Source organism: Pteropus medius, unplaced genomic scaffold, assembly GCF_902729225.1.
Source record: "Pteropus medius unplaced genomic scaffold, Ma_sr-lr_union100, whole genome shotgun sequence".
Classification (NCBI taxonomy): Eukaryota; Metazoa; Chordata; class Mammalia; order Chiroptera; family Pteropodidae; genus Pteropus; species Pteropus medius.
The window spans coordinates 4,202-28,440 of NW_024343935.1; the positions used below are offsets into that span (position 1 = coordinate 4,202).

General features: G+C 38.2%; 1 protein-coding gene and 1 pseudogene across 1 annotated transcript; one reads left to right on the forward strand and one right to left on the reverse strand.

Annotated features, from left to right (window-relative positions):
• Nucleotides 1-2,106: 2,106 nt before the first annotated feature.
• Nucleotides 2,107-4,382, reverse strand: LOC120607045 (olfactory receptor 8S1-like; annotated as a pseudogene).
• A 14,213-nt stretch (nucleotides 4,383-18,595) lies between these two features.
• LOC120607046 (olfactory receptor-like protein OLF4) lies at nucleotides 18,596-19,549 on the forward strand. The gene has a single exon (XM_039868650.1). The coding sequence runs from the start codon at nucleotides 18,596-18,598 to the stop codon at nucleotides 19,547-19,549; it is 954 nt and encodes a 317-aa protein (XP_039724584.1).
• The last annotated feature ends 4,690 nt before the right edge of the window (nucleotides 19,550-24,239 follow it).

The following is a 24,239-nucleotide window of genomic DNA, read 5'->3' on the forward strand; positions in this document are numbered from 1 at the left end:
TATTTCTACAGATTTTATGTATTCTGCACCACATTTATCAGAAATATTATTATCTAGTGTTACCATCAGAAATAAGGAAACAGGCTCAGGGAGATTCAAGTTTTCACAGATATGTAACAATGCAATTAAAGCTTTCATACAGTTTCTTGAATGATGTGTAAATAGACCCATTTAATATATCCTCCATTTAATATATCTTTTGATCCAGCAACTTGTACACTTCAAATATATGAAATATATTGCATGTAATTACACTCCAATAAATTAGCTAATAGGACAAATCTAATGATTCCTGTTTCAAAATAGGATGTAGAGCACAGGTAGCCTGAGTCACACTAATGGAGGAGGGAGAAATATCATTTGGTAGAAAGCAAAGTGTTTTATATGGATATAAAAACAGTGATATTAATTTATGGAAAATTACTTTTGGTAAGCTCGGTTTTTTTTAAACTAGATTATACTACATACATAAATAAACTGTCATAAATTGGTTCAAGACAGGGGTGCATTACAGCCTTACACAACATCATGGATGAGCTGGAGATACATAATGTAGAGATTCCCAGCTGATGCCAACCTGTGAGTATCTGAGCAGAGATTAGAACGACTACCACCATACAATCCCATTTGATATAAATTATATCATTTAGGTCACCTTGTTATGCAGCATTAGCTATCTGATACAATAACTAAAAAGAATTGAATGAGGGCAATTATAATTACCGGCTGGTTTTTAATTATGGGCATATGTTCTGATATTTGGACATAGCATTTACAATCATTCTGTTATTTGAGTTTATTTTAGATAATTGGATTAACAATTGATTCTATTAAGGGTCGCTTTCATGTAACCAGGAGATGTTGGAAGGACATGCATTTTAGCAGAAACCCTGAAGAAATCCTAAGACGGGACAGGAATTCAAGTTCTTCTGTGAGTCATGCTCTGATCATGACGATGGAAAAATTTCCTGCATATGAGGAGCTATGAAAGGGATGATAGTGACATTGTTCATTCACTATCCAGTTAGTGGTTAAGACAAAATAAGAAAAGTGGAGATATTTTGTTTAGATTGTAGAAGAGTCATATTTGTAGGCAGCACTGAAAGTTTGGAGGACAAACAGGAAAGTAATTTAGTAATAAAACGTAAATACACCAACCGTTCTTCACCTCAGTGAAAACAAACCCTCACATGTGGAATCCATCTTCTATACTTCAGGAGTAGGTTACATCATGAAAAAGAAATCTTTGCATAGTCATCAACTGAGTAATGCTTCCTCATATATAAGGTCAATTCGTTCTAAAGAGCATATTAAGTGAATCTATTATACATTTTGCCTTTCCCTGATGACTCTACCTGGAGATATATATTTGATAATCAATTTTTCCCCAGGGACTATGGGAGGCATTGTGGACACTGAACTCAATAAGAGAATAAAAGCAGAAGTCCAGTTAAAACCAGCAGAATGTTAAAGTTCACATTATTATTAAGAGCAGTTAAGGGAGAGAAATAGAATAGAAAAGACCCAAAGAGAAAACTATTTCATTTTTCTCTGTGCAAAACATCACGTAAATGAACTTAACCAACAAGTGTAGTTTGCTATATGTGAGTTATACAACTCATGAATACTCTTTAGTAACACAAAAGAGAATTCTAGAGACGATATGACCATGTGAAAAGAGATTATCTTTATTTTTATTTATTTATTTTAGGGCTCTGGTTCTACTGTATTTACTATAAAATGTATTAATGATAGAATGGAAGTTGGGTAAGGAGGTGAAAGCATCCATTACAGGGTAACTTGACAGACAGCAGGACCCTAGCTGCGCATTAAGAAACTGATTCTATTCTGGCTGGTGGGTGAACCCACAATATTAAGTTTCACAGTTATAAAATTATCACTCTGAATTGAGGAATCAGAGACATATTGTTATAAGTATAATTCCATCTACAGAAGCTAACTTTAAATTTAGAGAAGAAAAACACTCACTGCATTAATATTTTGGGTTGAGGTTTCTTATACGTTTCCTAAATATACCTACTATTTTTTGTTTGTTTGTTTTGATACAATTTACAACTGTGGTAAGAAGAGTACCACAGCCCTGACTCAGACATGGTCTTTTGCTTCAGAAAGTCCATCAGTCCCACTGCTAAATCCGTTGCTTGCAGAGGCCTCAGAGCTCTGGGTTTGCCAAGTAGCATGCTCATCATTTAAGCTCTTCCCACAGATAGAACATGTATCATGCAGTTCTAACCATGGCACATTACAACTGCTGTGAAAGATGTGGCTGCAGGGTAACTACCAACTTCCTCTTCAACTGTGTAATCTTCTTTGCATACCGAACACTCTAAACACATATCGACTCGCTCCTGAGTTACTGTCACTGTTGGAAGATGTGATTTTTCCCTTGTCAGCTCGTGGAGGCCCTGTGTTTTCCAGTTGTCTTAAAAGCTGGGTTACAATGGCATCAAGCCCTGTGTGACCCCAAGCATATTTCCCAGGGTTGGAGTGCAGCATCTTGCTCCAGGAAAAGGGTGTGGGGATCCAGGAGCTACGGAATTTGCAAAGATGTTGGCAAAGAACTGTTGTATTATTCTTTCAATAGCCGGAGATCTCCTGGGATGAGTACTTCCTTGCGATCTGTATCTCCAAGTCATTGGCAACCTTGAAGACTGACTTGGTCCCCAGAGTCAGTGTGAGTTTGGTGACCTCCCTCATTGGCTCTATTATCTTGGTCTAGTGGATTGCTACTTAGAAATGGCCTAAAATCTTGTATAATTATTCTGAGGTTCAAATTGCACCAGAGCTCTGCAAAATGTTTTATTTTCCACCTGGCTGCTGCCACCATCAAAAACACTAGAATCATCTATCTCTTCTTTAATAAAGCCTGATTCACATCTGGGACGATACGTATTTGGGGAATTTGGGGCTCATCTCGCCATTTAAAATGGCAGAAAAACCAGTGCTTGACAGCAGCAGTCCCAGAGCCTGTCTCTGCTGTTTCTGCCACTGCTTCCTCAGTGTGGCCGTCTGCAAGTTCAGGAGCCAGTGTCGGTCACGGGAGTCAGCCCAGCACAGAGAGGCAGCAGAGCAAAGAAGTGGTAGAGCAGACAATGACTCCAAGGCCCTCTTCCAACAGCAAAGAGGCACAGGGCAGAAGAAATTATTATAAGATCCAATGGCCTCACACAATAATTGGGCTTTTCCAAATATTTTTGGTTCAATTTGAGAAAAACTTTGTGAGACTGGGAAAAAGGACAAAGTGGGAAAATATATATTAGAGCAGAAAGCATGATAGATAATTACTTACATTGTATAAAGAAGGTGAATAAAGTAAATGGAAATTCCAGCAAAAAATAAAGGAGATATATTCTATTTCCACAATTTTCTGGTTCCAAGGCTTTTAGCTCTCCAAACATGGAAATCCTTCAGCCCCAAAACAGTTGTCCCTTTTATAGCTGCCATCTCACAGAATCTTTTCAAAGCCCCCTTTATGTCTTTGTTCCTGAGACTGTAGATGAAGGGGTTCAGCATGGGTGTGACCACAGCATACGTCACCGAAGCCACTGCACCTGAATGCGAGATGTGGGTAGCAGCAGAGCTGAGGTACACTCCTATGACTGTACAATAAAATAAGAAGACAACAGAGAGGTGAGAAACACAGGTAGAAAATGCTTTATACTTCCCCTGAGCTGATGGGATTCCACGTATGCAGGAAACAATCTTAGAGTAAGAGTAAAGGATCCCAGCAAAAGGAACAACAGCCAGCAGCACGGCTGACAAATACATCGCCAGGTTATTAAGAAAAGTGTCAGAACAGGCAAGTTGGATCATCTGATTAAGTTCACAGAAAAGTGGGGGATTTTCAAGACTGTACAGAAAGATAGTCGCAACACCATTAAGCTTTGTAACAAGGAATACAGGGCACTCATGATCCAGGACACCAGAAGCAGCAGTCCACAGAGTCGGGGGTTCATGATGACTGTGTAGTGCAGGGGGTGACAGATGGCCACAAAGCGGTCATAGGCCATCACAGTCAGGAGGAAGTCATCCAATACTCCAAAGAGCATTAAAAAATACATTTGTGTGATGCAGCCTTTATAGGTTATGACTTGGCTCTGTGTTTGGATGTTCACCAGCATCTTTGGGATAGTGGTGGAGGTGAAACAGATGTCCACCAAGGACAGGTTGGAGAGGAAGAAGTACATGGGCGTGTGGAGGTGGGAGTCTGATCTGACAGCCAGGATGATGAGCAGGTTTCCAAAGATGGTGATCAGGTGCATGGAGAGGAAAAGCCCAAATATGAGAGGCTGCCATTCTGGTTCATCTGAAAATCCTAGAAGAAGAAATTCTGAAATTTGTGTATCATTCCCTAGTTCCATGTGCTGGAGGTGATGACTAAAAATGAAAAAAAAAACATGATTAATTTTTACACATGAGTATTACTAACATGTGAAATGCTGCAATTTATATCTTAATGGTAAAATACATATATATAAGGGTTTGTAGAGATCTGATCCCCTTTAAGTAAGGTGTTGTGACATCTCTAATTAGGAGTTCCTGCCCCACTCTTAGCAATTTGCCAAATAAATCATATTTATATTGGTTTAATGAGAAATTCTTTTACACATTGAGGAATAAATGCTGAGTCCTGGCCATTTTCTAGACAAGGAGCACAGGGTGCTGAAAAACAGAAGTCCCTATAATCCAAAGAAGGAGAAAGAATATAAGAAAGTGAAAAATTATACATGATGTTAGATGGTACATGTGCTTTGATGAAAAAGAAAGTAGGTATATTATAGTGTAGAAGTGCATGTTATTTTAATGGAATTGAGAAAGACTTGAAAACAAGGTGCTATTTGAATAGAGATCTTAAGGGAGACACTGAAAGACAGGATGATATTTGGGAAGTGTGTAGCCTGTGTGGGAAAGAGCCAGTACAAAGGTCCTGATGTTAGCACTTGTCTCAAGTAATCAAGACTCAAAAGGAAGCCGTGTGGTGAGGGGAATGAGCAAGAGGGAGATGATAGGGAAGCTGTCAGAGAGTGGAGGAATGAGCTGGCCTGCTACAGATGAAACTTCAAGACACAGGGACTCGCTCAATCACATGCTGTCTTTAAACTTTATTTTCTTTGCAAAGAATCTTGTGAGAAGAAGTGATGCCTTCTTTATTTCCATCTGTTGATTGACATTCTGTATCTATATTTTAAAGAACACATATCAGAGTATATAAGCTAGGTACCCCTGACTCAAGATGTGGAGCAATGCTCATGTTCCACAAACCACACACACTCAAACCCACAGACACACAGACACTATGTCCTCCTGGGGTCATGTTAATATCAGTTTCTACTCACCCCCAGACACAATAATGAGGAAAGAAATAACACAGGGCAAGATAATATCAGGTTATCATTCCCCTACAGGTTGTAGAAATAGTTCCAAAATCCACTTGATAAGCCCCCAAATTGACATGTAAAACTAGGACTCCAATTTTATATAACGATTTTCTGCCCTGTACATTAAAAATTAGTTAAATAAACAGTGATTAAATAATGAAAGATATAGAGAAGAGAGAAACAGAGACAGAGACAGAGACAGAGACAGAGACAGAGACAGAGACAGAGACAGACAGACCTAATAATCTCAGGTGGTTCCTAAGAGAGTTTGATATGAATAAAGCATCCTTGGTTATGGTGACATGCCAACCTCAGTTGTTTTGCCTTATGTCTAGAATGATTAATAAAGTAGCAAATAACTATTTATTCAAAACAGAAAAGAGCAATATCTTTATGGCATCAAGACAACTTACAAACCAAACACCTTACTAGAAAGTTTGCAAAGAAAAAAACCTTTGCAAAGGTTTACAAAATTTACAAAAGGATATATACAATGTATAGAAAAAAAGCAGGGGTTTTTAAAGCTGAAATGAGACTAGTAAATAACATTAAGTGCAAAACTTTGGGAATTGGAAAACTCGATTTTGATTCTGATATCTACCACTTCTTATTTTTTTGAATGAGAGACAGCTGGACATTCTAAATGCTAATATCCTCACCAAAATAGTGCAGACAGTGGTATCAATTTACAGTGGTGACAGGTTTGAACAATATAGGTAAGATGCTTAGCAAAGTTAATCATCTATTTCTGTTGGTAAATAAATGATTACCGCTGTGATGAATGAGACTGATTATTTTTTTCTGCATCTACTATCTCCATTGCTTCCCCAGCTCTAGGTCCCCAATTGCACAGCCGTATTATACTGTCATCTCTGCCATCTTTTATAGGCTGGAAACCCTCTAGACAGATAATCACATTGACTCATGAAGATCTCTGTATATTGAAAACTGTTCATAAGATTCCTGCATTAAACTCCATCCCATTGACTCCTAAATGAAGATAGGTGTCAAATTTTGTAGCTTCAAACATAAGGCTCAAGTCTTATGAACTTTCCACCTGCTTCACCCACATAGAGCCCTGCCCGTGCTCACACTAATCTCCCAAATGTTGATCTTGACTCCTAGCTTCACCCAGAACCACAGCTACAAGGATCAGGGCCTTTACTCACATGCTTCTCTCTGCTTGGTGTTACCCCATGAGACATTTTGGAAATTTTCACTCCCTCTCCATCCTCCAAACTCCATGTCCTCTTTCAGATTGCCTGCATCCTTCCCTTCATGAGCCTTTTCTTATTATGAATATTATCACAGGAAAAAGATACTTTCTCATCAAGTCAATTACATATTAGGATGCCCATGGTGTAATTTTTATTTAGTTCCATGTCTTTTCTCCCTGCTACACAGTGAGTGAGGTGAGACATACAGCATGTTATACATATCACCACCCTCCAACAGACTTAGCTGAGTTGGGATCAGTAGCTGAATAAATAAGCATTCCATAGAGCGATGAGAGAAGGAAGAGAAGGAGGCAACACTGACCTAGGTGTGGAGGACATGGCAGAGGAATGTTTTCCATATTCTATATCAGGACCCAGTAAGGTGGCAGACTATGGTGTGTAAGAATTAAGTAGAATAGAATCAAGAAGTCATTAGAGAAAATGTGAGAGTGCACCATACATAGAATACATACATAATTGTTTCATGGTTCTATTTATCAGTCCTGTGTGTGTGTGTGTGTGTGTGTGTGTGTGGCATGCTGGATCACAACATAAAAAGAATGTCTTACTTTGAGACAAAATAAAAAACTCTGGAATCCACTGCATTAAATACAAGAATAGTTTGAAAAGACCACTTCTTGTCAGTGAGGGAAAAGCAACAAGAATGAGGAGCCCACAGAGAGCAGGTGCAGAGAGAAGAGGCAGCCGGCGTGGGTGCTGCAGTTCCCTCAGACTCAGGGGACCTCACATTGACCGGACCTTTACTGCCTCACTGGCCTCATCACAGCGTCCACCTCAGCCCTGATCTAATTGCTATTCCTGCACTTATTCCATATTTATTTGACCACCCCTGTTTTTTATATGGTCCAGTACTGGATGAGCCTGGCCATTTTCTCATTTTTCTTTGTGGAATTCTTTCCTTTGTTATTTTTGAGCTTTGAGTTTTGACCTCTTTGTAACAAATCTGATGGGCACACTAGTCTTGGTTCTCTTCTTTATCCAACAGAAAAGGCCTCTCCAGACATATTCTATAAAATCCTGCTAATGCTACAAATCTTGGTTCCCTTTCTTCATATATTTATCTCTAAGGAAATAATGTCATATCACACTCATTTCATTATACTGGGCCTTCTCTTTTGTAATGTGAGATCCAATGAGTAAGGACCTCACTTATTTTGCTTACATATGTGGTTTCATAGTATGTGCATTTATGTAGAACGAATGTTGAGGAATGGGAAAATATGACCAAGTTAAAATAGTACTGAATTTTAGTAACTGTACTGTCAACTTGATTAGTATGAAAGACTAATTCTAAAAGAAAAGATATAAAATGCAATATTTTAATCAATTTGGTATGGGTCTCTAATACCAGAGAATTGGCAAAGACCTGGAAAGAAAAATATAAAAATATACTTTTGAAAAGCTATGGAGGAAGAAGTATCTACTGTTATAATTTCTACCTATATAAACATAAATAGATTCAGATGTGCTTAGGAAAAGATAAAGGTAATCATTAATGAATGCAAAAGAATGCTCATCAAAAGATGGGTGAGGGCGTATAAGTTTTTAAAAAATTTATTTATTTAAATTAGTTTCAAGTATATAGTAGATTGGTTAGACATCTATATAGTTCATAAAACGATCCTCACAATTGCTCCCTCCCTCCCCTGACCCTCTATCTAGCCATCATATTAATACTAACAGCATTCCCTTTGCCATGCTCCCCATCCCCGTGACCAACTATCAACTACTAATTTGTATTTCTTTAACCTTATATGTAAAAATAATGAGGGGGGACACAATATGACAGATTGTTAGAAGTGAACAAAAAAATTATAATTTTCATACTCTCCCCCAAATACATATCTATCTATATAAAGGAATTCAATGCCAAACAGCAAAGTTGGTAGAAAAAATCTCCAATTTACATATTAAATAAATTAATTAGTCTACCTAGACAACAAACATGGCTATCGCTGTGCTGTGGGCAAGGCTGGATAGACTCTCAGAAGACCTCAGGTAGAAGTTCTCAGGTTCCATCCACTCTGACCCTTCCCTGAAGTACCTGCTGGGCTCTCAGACTCACCTGAATGGGGTCTCTGAAAGGGAGGACTCCATGTGGAAGTCTGAATGCCTTTCTGGATGATCGAAGATGGAGACTGAAGCTCTGTCCCCAGACAAGGCAGCAGGACGGAGTAAAGCATTGGCCCCACTCTGATTTAGGAATCCTAATAACAAATAAGTTCTATGAAGCTCAGGCTTGCATTCACTGAGAGGAGATGATTTTTGCTTCATTTATCTGCTCATTAGGCACTGTTTCCAATGTTACTCTCACCTCTGAGCCCCAATTTCCCTGTGGAACTCTGGTCTGGATGGACTGGAAATTTTCCCTGGTGATTCTTTGTTTCCAAAGACAGGTTAGAATTCAAGTGAATCCTGTTTTCATTATTTCTTCTCCCTGATTCTCCTACCTGTAAGAGGTCTCACCTTATCTCAACCTCCCAGTACCTTATTCCAACCCTGAGTTAAAGTTCTCTCAAAAGCCTAGACTGAGGATACTGTCTGCATTAAATCCCTGGGTCTTCAAAGCATTGACACGTGGTGGGATACAACCCATGATAGTTCCAGAAAATTGCTATTTCCTTCTTTGTCAATAAGGAAACTCTGTGACTTTCATGTAAACTTTGGACACGACACTCCTTGGCTACATGACATTTTACCAAATTAATGAAGAATATTATACTTATATCAGAGTTTAAGAGCTGTCCTTTAGTCCCACATTATAAAAGTTTTGATAATTATAAGAAACATATTTACATAATTTTTATGCCATATAATCTGAGCTTTTACCTTAAGGCTTTGTCATATTTCAGTTTTATTAGTCCATCTTATGGGGTTATACTATTATGAACTCTTATCTCACATTGCAGAAATGGGGATAAACTTGGAAAAGTTTAGTGATCTGCCTGAAGTTATAATCAAAGTAGTGAATAAGTGCTGATTGGAAACTGTCGAGACTCTTCCAGTTTTTAATCTCTGGGCCAGTGGTTCCCAGCCAGACATGATGTTGCCTCTGGACTATTAGGCAATGTCTGAAGAGGAGGCTGCTAAAAACCTACAAGATCCAACACGAATAATTATGTCAAATTGAGTAGGTTTGAAAAGCTAGTCTGGACTGGCACTTCTCCAACTTTAATGCACATATGACTCATGTAAGATTGGAGTTCAAGTGCAAATATTAATTCAGAAGGTCCTGTTGGGCCCAGAGACTCCATTTCTCGCAAGCTCCAGGAAGATGCTGATGCTGCAGGTCCTAGTCTGAGGACACTGTGAGTAGTAAAGCTGAGGTCCTCTGATCATTTAAGGAGCAACTAGTTGTAAGTCATCTTCACACGAAGATGTGTTTGCATTAAATTTCGGAAGAAATGCATGCAGTCATGCACTATCAAACAAAGGGAATAAATTCTGAGAAATGTGTGGTAGGTTAGGTAGTATAGAGTACACTTACACAAACCTAGATGGTTAGCCTACTACACACCTAGGCTATATGGTATAGTCCATTGCTCTGAAGGGGAAGAAAACATTTCTTTCTACCCTTCTGGTTTCTTTGCTGACACATCCTTGTAACAAAGGACAGATTAATAGAAGAAAACCAAGAAGTTTAATAACATGTATTTCTTCTGTATACATGGGAGAGATCCAGGAAAACTGAGTAACTCTCCAGAATGGCCTGAGCTACCATGTTAACTACTGTCTTTAGCTGAAGATAGAAGAAGGTCTGGGGTTGAGTGTAGTCAGTTATAGGAAGTTACCAGGAAAAGCACAGTAAATGAGGTAAGATTGTTATACAGACATAAGTCATGGTCTTCTTCTTTGATGAGTTTCTAGAGAAAAGGCCACCATCCTTTTTCTGGTACAGCCGGGGAGACACTCTTACAATTGGAGATTTTCCTTACTATGTATATGTTCCTTACAAAGTGTAACTTGTACTTGGATTTCAGAGCTTCTTCTATATCTGCTGTTTCTTAAAATTCACCAGTCTAAAGAAAATTGTTTTGCCAGATTGATATATTTTGGGGTGACAAATTCTGTTCCCTTATACTTCCTAAGTTATAGACATCTCTAATGTGTTATTATACTGTACACTGCAGGAAATTGTATGATTGTGACTATTTGTGTAATGCCTCACATTCTGATGTTACCATGGCTGTAAAGTCTTAGGCTATAGGAATTTTTCAGCCACATTATAATCTGAGATATATATATATATATATATATGTGTGTATATATATATGCACACATATATATATATATATAGAAAGACCCTTCTGTCACCAAATAATACACATCAGAAAAAGACTTCATAGTAGGCAGAATAAGGGCCTCTAAGAGATGTCTACATTCTACATCCTGGGAACTTGGAATATGTTATTAAGTAAGAAAAGATTGAGATAGCCTTTGGAATACTTTTGACATCAGTAGACTTTAGATAAAAAGATTGGCTATGATTATGCAAGTGGAAATAGTGTAATTACTGTAGTCCTAGAACAGGAAGGAAGAATAGTTGGAATCAGAGGGAAATTAGAAGATGCTACATTGTTGGGTTTGGTGATGGAAAAGGGCTGTGAACAAAAGAATGTTTGTGGCCACAAGAAACTAAAATTAGAGAGGAAACGGATTCTCTCCTGGAGCCTCCAGAAGAACCAGCCCTGCAGACATCTTGATTTTAGTCCATTGAGACTTCATTCGGCCTTCTGAAATTCAAAACAGTATGAACATAAATTTTTTCCTTCTTACCCTATGGTTTTAATTTATTACAGGAATGTAATACATTTATCCAATAAATTTTTTTGTAGGAAACAAAATTTTGTTCTCTCATTTTATTCTATTAGTTTCCCTTGAGTAAGGATTTTTGTGTTGAAATCCCACCTTAAGCAGACAGAAGAAAATCACAACTCTGGGGATTTTACTTCATTAGCAGATCTAATGAATTCTCCATGGCATAAAAGTAAATGTGGTTCTGACTTTGAGGTCTTGTTGCATTAAGATAAGAAATGTAATTCATTACTAAAATTAAGGTCCACCATTCTTCTTTAAATCTTTTTGTCTAAATGTCTACATTCTTTTAGTTTCATTTTAACTTAACCATTCTTTCGATTTTTATTCTCTCCAAATGACTTTCAAGTTCTTTTTCAACATTAAAAATGACATTATTGATGAGTCTGTGTTGTGCATATGAGTGTGTGTTTACTCGAAAGGAAGGCAGGTACAAAGGCACATACATGTACATATATGTACATATACTGCATACCCCCCCAAAAGATCTTAGACACCAAATATTTCCAAACATTTTATTTATTCCCAAATATTCACCTGAATTAGGTTTCTCATTTCACATCACCATCAGAAATAGGGAAACAGATTATTGGAATGATTACATTTTTTTACAATTATATAAGAAAGCAATTAAATACTTGTGCACTTACTTGAATTACATTAATACATATGTATGCGTATATACTCATGCAGTATGTACTCCTAATTTTCATATGGCTCCTTTAATTCAACCATTTGTGCACTTTAAAGAAGACATAAATAAATGGAAAGATACTCTGTGCTCACTGATTAGAAGAATTACTACCAATAAAATGTTCATACATCCATTAAAGAGAAAACCACAGGCCCTAAATGGCGTTATGGCACTAAAAGTCCATGATGCCAAAACGAGGTTTAGTACCAGATCTCATGGCAGTTTCATTTTTTCCTCATCAACCCATCTGGAATTTTCTATTAAGGAACCAGTATGGCCCTCTCCATCCTCCTAAAGAAGGAAGAGAGAATCTGGAGATAAAAATCCTTGCTGTTCACTTTCTCCTAAAAAAGCTGTCCTGATCTAAAAACAATCCTTTCTTTTCTTTTGTTAACAGCTTCCTTGGCTAATTTTCTTTCTATGAAATCCTTCCATTTTGTACAACCGCTGGGAATTCTGTTCTAATTGCTAGATGAGATGCTGCCCCATTCATGAATCCCTTAATAAAGCCTTACAAACCCAGAGACCAAAGTAACCACCCAGGGTGATCTACATGTAAAATTCCTAACTAAAAGCGGGTCATGGAGCATCCTCGTGTCCTAGGCCTGTAGCTTCCTTGATGAAGATCAATATTTAACTTTAAAGTTGTCTATTGTATTTGTGTGTTATAGATAACGTGCCTTGGAAATGTCAGACTCATCTTCTTTTCCAGACCTTTTGAAGGCATAACTGCTGGCAGCAGAGCATGAGACTACATTGTTATCTTGTTGCCTATTTATTGGGATAAAAAAATGGGTCTGTCTTCCTGCGTGCGTCTAAGCCTAAGAAGAGATCCGTGCAGGTTTTGCAGCGAAGAAAGTAAAGTTTATTAGAGAGTTACAAGCCCTGGATACATAGTCAAACTACCACTCAAAGGCCTTGGCTCTCCAGGTGTCTCAAGAATACAGGTTATTTAGGGAAAAATCAGTAGTCATGGAAACTAAGGGAGTTGGGGTCATGGGTTATACTGATTGGATGATTGGAGGGGGATGGGGTAATTAATCATGTGTCCAGTCATGAAATCAGTCACGGCCGCGATGCCATCTGGTCTCATAGCTGGTGGGTCTATGGTTCTGCTTCGATGGGCCTGGGGCTGAAACACATCTAAAGCCAAGATATTATTCATAGTCTAAAGTCCAACTGAAACCTATCACCTTCATGATTATAGACAGATCTGAGGCTCATTAAACTTATGTCCTAATGCTTAATTATAAACCTACATGCATACAGAGGATAAGAGCAGAATAAAACAAGTGAGTTACAATGCTGTCATTGGGGCAAAATCAGCTTGAATCAGAGAAAAAAATCTATGAAAGAAATGATATTTGTGTGTGGTTACATTTGGAGCTTCCAACCTGACAGTTACCTAGCTGAGTTATTAGGACATAAAATTTTAGGTCATCTTTAAGTAAGATTTTTCTATTCTCTTTCATTCATTTTTGCTTTTAAAGTCTGATATTTTTTGTTTGTTTGTTTTTATAGTACCTGCAAATGTGTGACAGCAAATAGGAAGGGGTCTGAATGGACTTTGATTTTTGTTCTAGTTACTGTCCTCCCATCTGATTAAGGGAATCTTAAAGACTAGCTATCATAACAATATGAGACCTCTCTAAAAAAATGTTCTAACCATGGGAGGTAAATTCATAGGGTAAATATATATACATATGCCTTACTGTTAAAGTGTACAGCTGAAACTCATTGGATTTTGTTAACCAATGTCGCCATAAAAAAATAAATAAATAAAGTAAAAAAATGTTCTTTCTTTTTTTGATTTAGAAGTTTTGCTTATTAAAATGTGCCGTCATCTGGACTTGACGGTAGGGATTATAGCAACTCAAACCAGTACTGTGGACATTAGAGGCATCCCACAAAGGAGAATGCAAAACAATGCAACCATCACAAAAGTTTACCCCTGGGGTTAGCATAAGGAAGGTGGGGAGCCCTGTCTTTAAACAGCTATGCCACAACAGAGAATCACGTGCTTTTATCTCTTGAATGGAATAAGGTTTAAGATTCCTTAAGCTTGGATCCACACCCTATTGGCTGTCTACCAGATGCATAAGCATCCTACAGCTGCAAGATATAACAGACCATCTCTGGCAGGAATGGGATAGATACAGAAAATCCCCTGACATCTTGTCCTGGCTGGACAGAGGAAAGGTGCACATTGGCAAGTGCACTGGATAGTACAGGGAGAGAGAAAATATTCTCACTGGTCAGAAGGCCAAGCTCTCAGGACATTAACAAGATGAAAGGAGAGAAACAAGATAGAGACAGAGAAAAACAAACCCCATGAGTACTCCTACCAAGTAACCAAGAGTCACTACACTGAGAAACTAGTTTGACAGAAGATTTTGCCTGCCAATCAAATTGAGAAGAAATAAAGTTTCTCACAACATTCACTACCACCAGATCCCACAGACAGAGATTTAGGATGTGATGACATGGTAAGAACCATTAATCTCCACCGACCTGTGTCAGATACCCCAGGATCTCCTCATTTGCAGTAGCCTCGTGGGGAAGCTCGGGGTTCCAGACAGTGAGGTTATCCTGCTCACTGTGCAAACTGTTGGAGAGGAGGAAACTTTCCTCCACCCTCAATGTTCTTCCGGCTGGTCTAATAATCAAATGGACATGACAGATTAGCAAGAGAAAATATCCAAATTTAATACATACACATGTATGAGAATCCCACACGCAAGAGACAGTCCGAGAGCCCACGTGCAGGATAGGTTCAAACATGGAAAAGATGATTGTGATATATAAGACATTCCAAGATAGCGATGAGATAAGATGCTTTAGGGCTTCCAAGGAACATGCAGGAGGATACAAAGAGCATATGTTTAGGAAATAAAAGTTTGCCTTGCCATACAGGTGAATCGAAAGGAGATTATTTTTGATAATATGTGACTATAGAAAAGGCCTCCTATTCAAGTACTTATGGGTAGTTAAATGGAGAAGCAGAAGTTTCTCTTGACCCAGTAGTTAAAATTGCCTTCGGCTCAAAATAATCTGCAACCTCTGAGGTACATTGTGGAGTGTCTCCTTCTGAAACTCACACAGGTTTATGTGTCAGGACACTAATGTGTCAAATGTTTGGTGGCCAAAGCTTTACATCAAAGTTACATATTTTTCTTTATTTTTAAAGAAAAAAAAAGCACTATTTTGGAGTTATTGGAGGTTGTGTCCCGCCACAAGTCAATGCTTTGAAGAGCCAAGGGACCTAGTCAAGTCAGATTCCTCAGTCTTAGACTTTTGAGAGAAATGTAACTCAGGTTTGGAATTAGGTGCTGGCAGCTGAGACATCTGGCAGGCAGAAGTGTCATGGAGAAGGAATAATGAAAACAGGATTCACTTGACTTCTGACCTGGTCCCTTAGGAACAGAGAATCAGTAGGAAAACTTTCCAGTACATCCAGAACACTGTCCCAGAGGGAAATTGGGGCTCAGAGGTGGTAGCAATAGTGGAATCCGTGTCTGATGAGCAGATAAAGGGAGCTGAAAATCCTTCCTCTGCTGCAGTCCCGTGGCGTGTGCATGGTTGTTGCTTTTGACTCCTAAGCTGCCTCAGAGACCAATGCTTCACTCCTTCCTGCTGTGTTGTCTGGGGACAGAGCTTCGATCTCCATTGTCAACCACCCAGGTTGGAACTGAGAGTTCAACACTGAGTCCTCCCTTTCAGAGACCCTGTCCAGGTGAGTCTGATAGCCCAGCAGCTAGTTCCGGAGTGTGTCAGAGAGGATGGAACCTGAGAACTCTTATCCGAGTCTCATGAGAGCCTAATCAGCCCAGTCAGAGACAAGGGATCTCTGTTTTTATTTTTGGCTAAATAATTTATAATTTATTTATGTTAGTGTGTAATAATCATGTGTCTGTCAGAATCGACACTTTAAGGACTATAGTTTACAAGTAGGTGATGGGCATAGATGTACAGTTGGGTGACACTGTAGAATGAGTGAGATGCATAAAATGGATGCAGAAATCATATCTGAGGAGTTTTGTTGGTTGAGGAGTAGGAAATTGAATGTTAGGTGTGGAGGATGATGCAGTGCAGTCAGAGTGTTTGTATTAAATTTCTAAGATGGGCTGTATTTGATCATGTCTTGTCCTCATTTAAAAGTTCCAGATGAGTGGAGATAGAAACTACCTTACAGCAGCCATTCATGAGTCATACATTGTAGAATCTTCTCTCATGCTGGTTATTCACGAGGAAAATAATTATGTAATGAGTCTAAAAAGGAATACCAAATAATTTTATTTGGAATTATTTCACTACTGGCGAGGGTGCCTATATTTTGGGGCTTGTTACCTATACTTTATTGGAACGGTTAGTAGGAATTACTGTCCCACGTTTAGCCTTTTCCCTTAGTGGTCATGTCTTCTATATATTTAATGATAAATTTTGTCATGCACATGGGAGATAAAAACTGAAGACTAACCCATTTCTGGGCAAAGAGTATAAGGTGAAGAGAAACAAAAGTTTTTGCAGTTCCATGACAGAGAAATTAAAGTCACTGGTTGTACCTTAAATTTTTAATGCATCAATGCATCGTAGCCAGATCATGTTTACATTTATGCAATGATGACTTCACTGTACCAGCTGATTGGGTACAATATCTCCAACTCTATTTAAAATTTCTTTCTTCTTCATGTGGGTTTTCAATGTAAAATTCTCTTACCCAAGGACTCTAATGAATAGAATGGAGAGGCTTCTACTCAGTTCCCTCAACAAATTTTATTGAGTAAATGTCTATATTAGATTCTACTGCTGTTGTAAAATATTCCCACACTAGCTGTTTAAAACAAGCAAATATATGCTCTCACAGTTCTGGTGTCAGACATGTCAATGTGTCTCATTGTCTAAACTCAAGATGTCTGCAGGGTTAGGTTTCTTGTAGAGGCTCAGGTGAAATTGTTTTCTTTCCCATTCCAGTTTGCATTCTGGTCAGCTGCATTCCTTGGTTCCTGGCCCTTCTTCCTTTTTCAAAGCCAGCAGTGTGGCATGTTCATCTTGTCTCCTCTTTTGCTTCTAGATGAGCATTGTGGTTACCTTAGTCCCACATGGATGATCCTGGCTCACCTTCTAACTCACAGTCACCAATTAGCAACCCCATTCCACTGGCTACCCTAACCTGCCCTATTATAAAAATATCAAATTTAATTCCCTGGGGCTGAGGGTGTGGACATGTTTAGGAGGTCCTTATTCTGTTCACTATAGAGTCTTTTGAAAAGTGTATTACCATGTGCCACTCGACGGTCCTTATATAAAGCAATAAACACAGAATATGTCACATTTTATGAATGAGAAAATACATTATTCTTTTAAAAATACATGCAAGGAAAATTTTATTCAGAAATCCTAAAAGTTTGTCTAGCTGACTCTAACCCAAGGCCTCAGCCTCACTCCAACCAGGACCAGCAGCATCAACACCACCTGGGAGCTTGATAGAGATGCAGAGTATCTTAGCCCAACAGGACTTGCTGAATCATATTCTCCATTTCTGACAGGATCCTTGTTGATTAATAAGCACACGCAAGTTGAAGCTCTGGACTAGACTATATATTTTCACCTCTCACTGTTGATATTGTGGCGGATAATTTTGGAGGATGCTTTCCCATGGATTGTTGGTATTTAGCAGTATTCCTCTGGACATTGCCGAATATCACAGGGACAAAATCATTTCTGGAAGAGAAACATTGCCTAGAAGCAACCTGCAAAAATTATAATCAAGGCCTAAAAGGTACTCTATTAACCTTGCGCACATCACTAACCCCTTATGCTCCATCCAAGGACCTTTGCGTTAGCCATTCCCTTTGCAGGGTACACAGGGTACGTTCCCTCTGCAGGGTACACAGGGTACATAACCTGGCATCTCTTTCCTTTTCATCCTAGAGGTGATATTCAAATGTCATCTGTTTGCAGGTCTTGCCTAAATACACATAAAAATCACAACGTCCTCATCACTTTTTCCTTTACACCTGCTTTCCTTTTCTTCATACCACCTGTCACCATCTGAAATGTTATATTTTTTGAATTTTATTCTAGTCTCCTTCAACATTCCTCGTCATTGAATTGAAGGGACATTTCTTCTTTAGCTCTCATTCTTCTAAGCCTAGACAGTGCCTAAAATGTAGTCGAATAACAATATTCCTAAAATGCATAAAGACTTTCTCAATAACACTATAGAATACAGTGTCATGAACTCCTAGGAGAAAAAGCAGAATGAGACAAAAATTCTTAATATGAAATAGCACAGGAAACCCTAAGAGGAGACCACATCCATAAAAAATATTGAAATTAATTTCTTGAATTCAAAATATGAACTCTAGTATTAGAACTATGTGAGTTATGCCAGTTTGTATGAAAATTACTCATGTTATTTCCTCTTTCCTGTAAGTCACCTCTACAGCATGGAACCAGAGAATCTTACAATATTTTCAGAATTTCTTCTTTTGAGATTTTCAGAGGAACCAGAATTGCAACCCCTCATATTTGGCTTCTTTCTCTCCATGTACCTGATCACTGTGTTTGGAAACCTGCTCATCATCCTGGCCGTCAGCTCAGACTCCCACCTCCACACGCCTATGTACTTCTTCCTCTGCAACCTGTCCTCGGTGGACATCTGTTTCACCTCTACCACCGTCCCAAAGATGCTGGTGAACATCCAGACACAGAGCAAAGTCATAACCTATGCAGGTTGCATCTCCCAGATGTATTTTTTCCTACTCTTTGCAGGATTGGATGACTTTCTGCTGACTGTGATGGCCTATGACCGCTTTGTGGCCATCTGTCACCCCCTGCACTACACTGTCATCATGAACCCCCGGCTCTGTGGACTGCTGCTTCTGGTGTCTTGGCTCATGAGTGCCTTGTATTCCTTGCTACAAAGCTTAATGGTATTGCAGATATCTTTCTGTACAGTCTTGAAAATCCCCCACTTTTTCTGTGAACTCAATCAGATGGTTCAACTTGCTTGTTCTGACACCTTTCTTAATAACACGGTGATATATTTCTTAACCGTTCTGCTGGGTGGTGGTCCCTTGGCTGGTATCATTTACTCTTACTCTAAGATAGTCTCTACCATATGTAGAATGTCATCGGCTCAGGGAAAGTATAAAGCATTTTCTACCTGTGCATCTCACCTCTCAGTTGTCTCCTTATTTTATTGTACAATTCTAGGAGTGTATCTCAGCTCAGCTGCAAGCCACAGCTCACACTCAAGTGCAGCAACTTCAGTGATGTATGCTGTGGTCACACCCATGCTGAACCCCTTCATCTACAGTCTCAGGAACAAAGACATAAAGGGGGCTCTGAAAAGATGTTTTAGGATGGCAGCTATAAAACGAACCATCACCCCGAGGTGAAAAGTGTCCTTTAATCTGTGATCCTTTCATAAGATTCTGATTGTTGAACTTGGTCCTTTTATTTATGTCCTGGAATTTTTATTTGCTTGAGTTCAGCTTCTCTATACAATTTAAGTAACCACTTTATTAAGCTTTCTGTTCTCTCTGTTACATAGCCAATTTCTCTCCTTTTTTCTCCATACTTTCACAAAATTTTTTCCAACCTTGATCGGAATATTTGAAAATTTCTGTTTCTTTAATGCATCACATGGATTTCTAAAGAATTATGTCTTCCATTATGACATATATTATTATGTTATGTTTTATTGTTTTACAGATAGAATACTCATAAGTTGTATTACTCATGTGAAACAACTTCACTTGCTACTGAGCCAATTTATATAATTTCATTCCAAGAAAATCTGAAACCCCAGTTTTCACTTTGGTGCCCCTCATCCTATTTAATCAGTACCTTAACTACTCTTCCTGATAATGTAGACTTCATCATCGTTCCTTTTAAGTTTCAGCCTGTTGCTAGTGATGCTATAGGTGAGGAAGGCCTGGGGCCCTGGCCTTGGCCCCTACTGCTTGTTACTCAGACCAGAGCCAATGTTGTGGCTCGACCAGATCCTTGTGGTCCTTATTATATTTGCAACAAGCATCAGGGAACTATGAAAACACCAGGTTTGTTACTCACAGGTCCTGTGTGTTTGGGGGCCACACAGGATAACCTGGGGGAGAGGATCTGAGAAGAGAGAGGGAATGGACTAAGTGTGGGGAACTTCATGCTTATCTACTACCCTTGCCATATAGCTAGGAGTGTGGTTTTTTGTTTGTTTGTTTAGTTTTGTATGGATGACTCATAAATAAAAATTTATTTAATGTGGGGCATTACACATATCTTATATGTGGTCTCTTGTTTTTATTATCTCATTCAGTTTGGTGTCTAGAATACCTACAATGATCACTGGCAAAAATTAATTATCAAATATATATCTCCCAGTGGAGTCTCTATGGAAACATGCATGAGAAGTTCAGAGACACAACAGAAAATGAGGCGTGTATGACATTCTGAGCTTAGGGTGAGGTAAGGCATCGGGGCTTCAGAAGGGAGAAGGTCATGGGCAAGACAGTAGGAACAAATGTACAGTTAGAAGATGTTTAGTTAGATGCTGAAGTAGTAGTTTGCCCTGTCCTGTACATAGGTCATAACAGGTTATCTCTAATCACTCTTATTGCAGGCAAGCCCCCACATTTAAATTCTTTAAGGATGAGTGAAAAGTTTATCTTGGGCCTAAGGGCTCTCAAGAGTACACATCTTGGGGTAACTTTTTCTGAACCCTAAAAATAGTGATCCAGTTTCATTCTTTTACATGTCCATGTTCAGTTTTCCCCAGTACTTTTTATTGGAGAGACTGTCTTTTCCCCATTGGATATTCTGGGCTCCTTTCTCATAAGTTAATGACCATATATGTGTATGTTTATTTCTTGGTTTTCTGTTCTGGTTATTAATCTATGTGTCTGTTTTTATTTCTGTAAAAACGTCCAGCTTAAGAAAAAGTCCTTTAAAAATTGGGTGTCATCTGTTACCCAAACTGGTGAAAACTGCCGGGAAGTAAAATCTCAACAGATTTTTGGTAGTTTTGCCCCTTATTTATACTTAGAATGAAAGGAGAAGATGTAAGGAGGGCTTTATGCTATTCATTGGTAGAAGATGAGGGAGGTAGGAGAAAGCAAAGCAGAGAAATCTCTGAGGTTGGATAAAAAGTAAAGCAGAGAGGCTTGTGCTTTTTACAATGGTGGGTATAGAGTAGTTCACATGTACAACACATAGAGATGGTATGTGGGCAACAGGATAACAGTATGGTCTCATGATGTGGGGCTGACAGTTGTGCCTTCAAGGGGTCTGTAAAAGAAGGTGACTCTGACATTTTCAAGGTGTGTTATCTTAGATGCACAAAGGCAGTAAACTATATCAAAGTTAAAGATTGTCCTTTGTCAAGGAAGCTATAGGCCTAGGTTGTGACAACCTGCAACGACTGGCTTTTAGGTAGGAGTTTTTACATTCAGTACACCCCTGTATGGTTACTTTGGTCTTTGTCTTTGTAAGGTCCATCATCTAGGCCATTCCTGAGCTTGTCAAGTAGGATATGTGGCTTCTTTTTCACCCACACCATGCGGATATTACACACCATAGCTTTGTAATATATTTTAACATCAGGGAGCATGATGTCTCCAGCTTTGTTCTGCTTTATCAGGATTGCTTTGGATATTCAGGGTGTTTCATGGCTCCATAAAAATTTTAGAATTGTTTTTTCTATTTCTGTGTAAAAAGATATTGGAATTTTGATAGAGGTTGCATTGAATCTATACATTACTTTGGATAACGTGAAAAACAAAAATCACCGAAGTAAATTTAGGGATCTAATTGTCTTTATTAAGACATTTGTAAATGGAGCACATCCCATGTAGCAGTTAGAAGGGAACTCTCAGTGGCTGTACATATTAGAATGTTTTCTTAGAAAGAAGTGAGGGACAAGGGAGCTATTAACAAAAGAAAAAAAAGAATTATTTTTAAAGCAGGGCATCTTTTTGAAGGGATGGGAACAGCAAAGGTTTTGATCCTGCAGATTCCCTCTTCTTTCTATGGCGGAATGGAGGGGCCAACGTGACAGATAACCTTACTGGTGATTTAAAAAAAAAATTCCAGATGGCTTGATTAATATTAAATTTCTGAGAGGTTGAAATGGCCATTAGATTTGATATTAATCTCAGACGGCGTTATGAGCTTTTAGCAACAGCGACAATTTGGAGCCTGTAGTTTTCTCTTAACAATTGTATGGACATTTTAACAGTAATATTTCTTCCAATCAGTGAGCACAGAATATTTTTCTTTTTATTTGTGTCTTCTTTAGAATGCAGAAATTGCTGAATTAAAGGAGCCCTACAAAAATCCCTACAAAAATCAAAAATACATACTGCACGAGTATATACATACATACATAGAAACACACGCATATATAAAATTCAAAAAGGTGTGCAACAGTTTAATTGCTTTGTTTTATAATTGTGAAAAAAATGCAATGATTCTGATCCTCTGATTCCTTATTTCTGATGGTGATGTGAAGTGTGAAATTTAATTCACGTAAATGTTGTTAGAAATAAATAAATGTTTAGGAATATTTGGCAGATCTAAGAATAATTTCACATATGGAGTGTATTTACATATATATATATATATATATATATATATATATATATATATATATATATATAGGCATTTTTACCTGACTTTCTTTCAAGTAAACACACATACATATGCACAACGCAGACTCATTAATAATGTCACCTTTAAGTTCAAAAAGAAACTTGAAAGAAATGTGGAAAGAATAGAAATTAAAAGAATGCATGATTAAATTAATATGAAAGTGAAAGAATATAGACATTTAGACACAAAGATTTAAAGTAGAATGGTGGACCTTCCTTTTAGTAATGAATTGTATTTCCTAATTTAATGCACAAAGGCCTCAAATTCAGAATGACATTTACTTTTATGCAGTGAAGAATTCATTAGACCACCTAACGGAGTAAATTGACTTTTGCAGTTGTTCTTCTACTTGAGGTGGGATTTCAGCACAAAAGACCTTACACAAAGGAAGCTAATAGAAGAAAGTGGGAGGCTAAAATTTCCTATAAAAAGTTGATTGGATAATGTATTACATTCTTGTTGTAATAAATAAAAACAGTGGGGTATGAAAGAAACTAATTCATGTTCTTACTGTTTTAAGGTCAGAACCCTGAAAAGATTATCATTGGACTAAAATCAAGATGTCTGCAGGGCTGGTTCTTCCTGGAGGCTCCAGGAGAGAATTGTTCCCTCTCCTATTCCAGTTTCTCGAAGCCACAAGCATTCCTTGGCTCCTGGACCTTTCTCCATCTTCAATGTCACCAGTGTAGCATCATCCAATCTCCTTCTGATTCCAGCTATTATTCCTTCCTGTTCCATCTTCTAGGACCACGGTGATCCCTTTATTCCCACCCACTTAATCAGGGCCAGTGTTCTGTTCTTAAAGTCAGCTGATTAGCAAACTTATTCCAACGGCTACCTTAATCCTCCTTTTCTATAAAATAGCATATTCAAAGTTTCCAGGGAGTGAGATATAGACATTTTTTGGAGGCCCTTATTCCGCCTACTACAAAGTCTTTTTCCGAAGTACATTATTTGGTGATAGTGAAGGGCCTTTATGTAAAAGAAACAAACAGAATTTATCACAGGATCTGGAATGAGTGCATATAGTCATGCACTGATAAGAACATTTTGGTCAACAAGGGACCACATATATAAGATTATTCCCATAAGATTATAATGTTGCTGAAAAATTGCTATAGACATGGTAACATTGGACCATAAGGCATTATACAAATAGTAATCTTGATACAATTTCCTGCAGTGTACAGTACACTAATACACTATAAAAGTCTGTAACCTAAGAAATGTAAGGGAACAGAATTTGTTACCCCAAAATATATCAGTTTGACAAAAACAATTTTCTTCATGTTGGTGAATTTTAAGAAATAGCAGACATGGGAGAAGCTCTACAATCCAAGTACGAGTTACACTTTGTAAGGAACATTTATATATTAAGGAAAATCTTTAATTGTAAGAGTGTCTCTCTGGCTGTACCAAGAAAAGGAGGGTGACCTTTTTTCT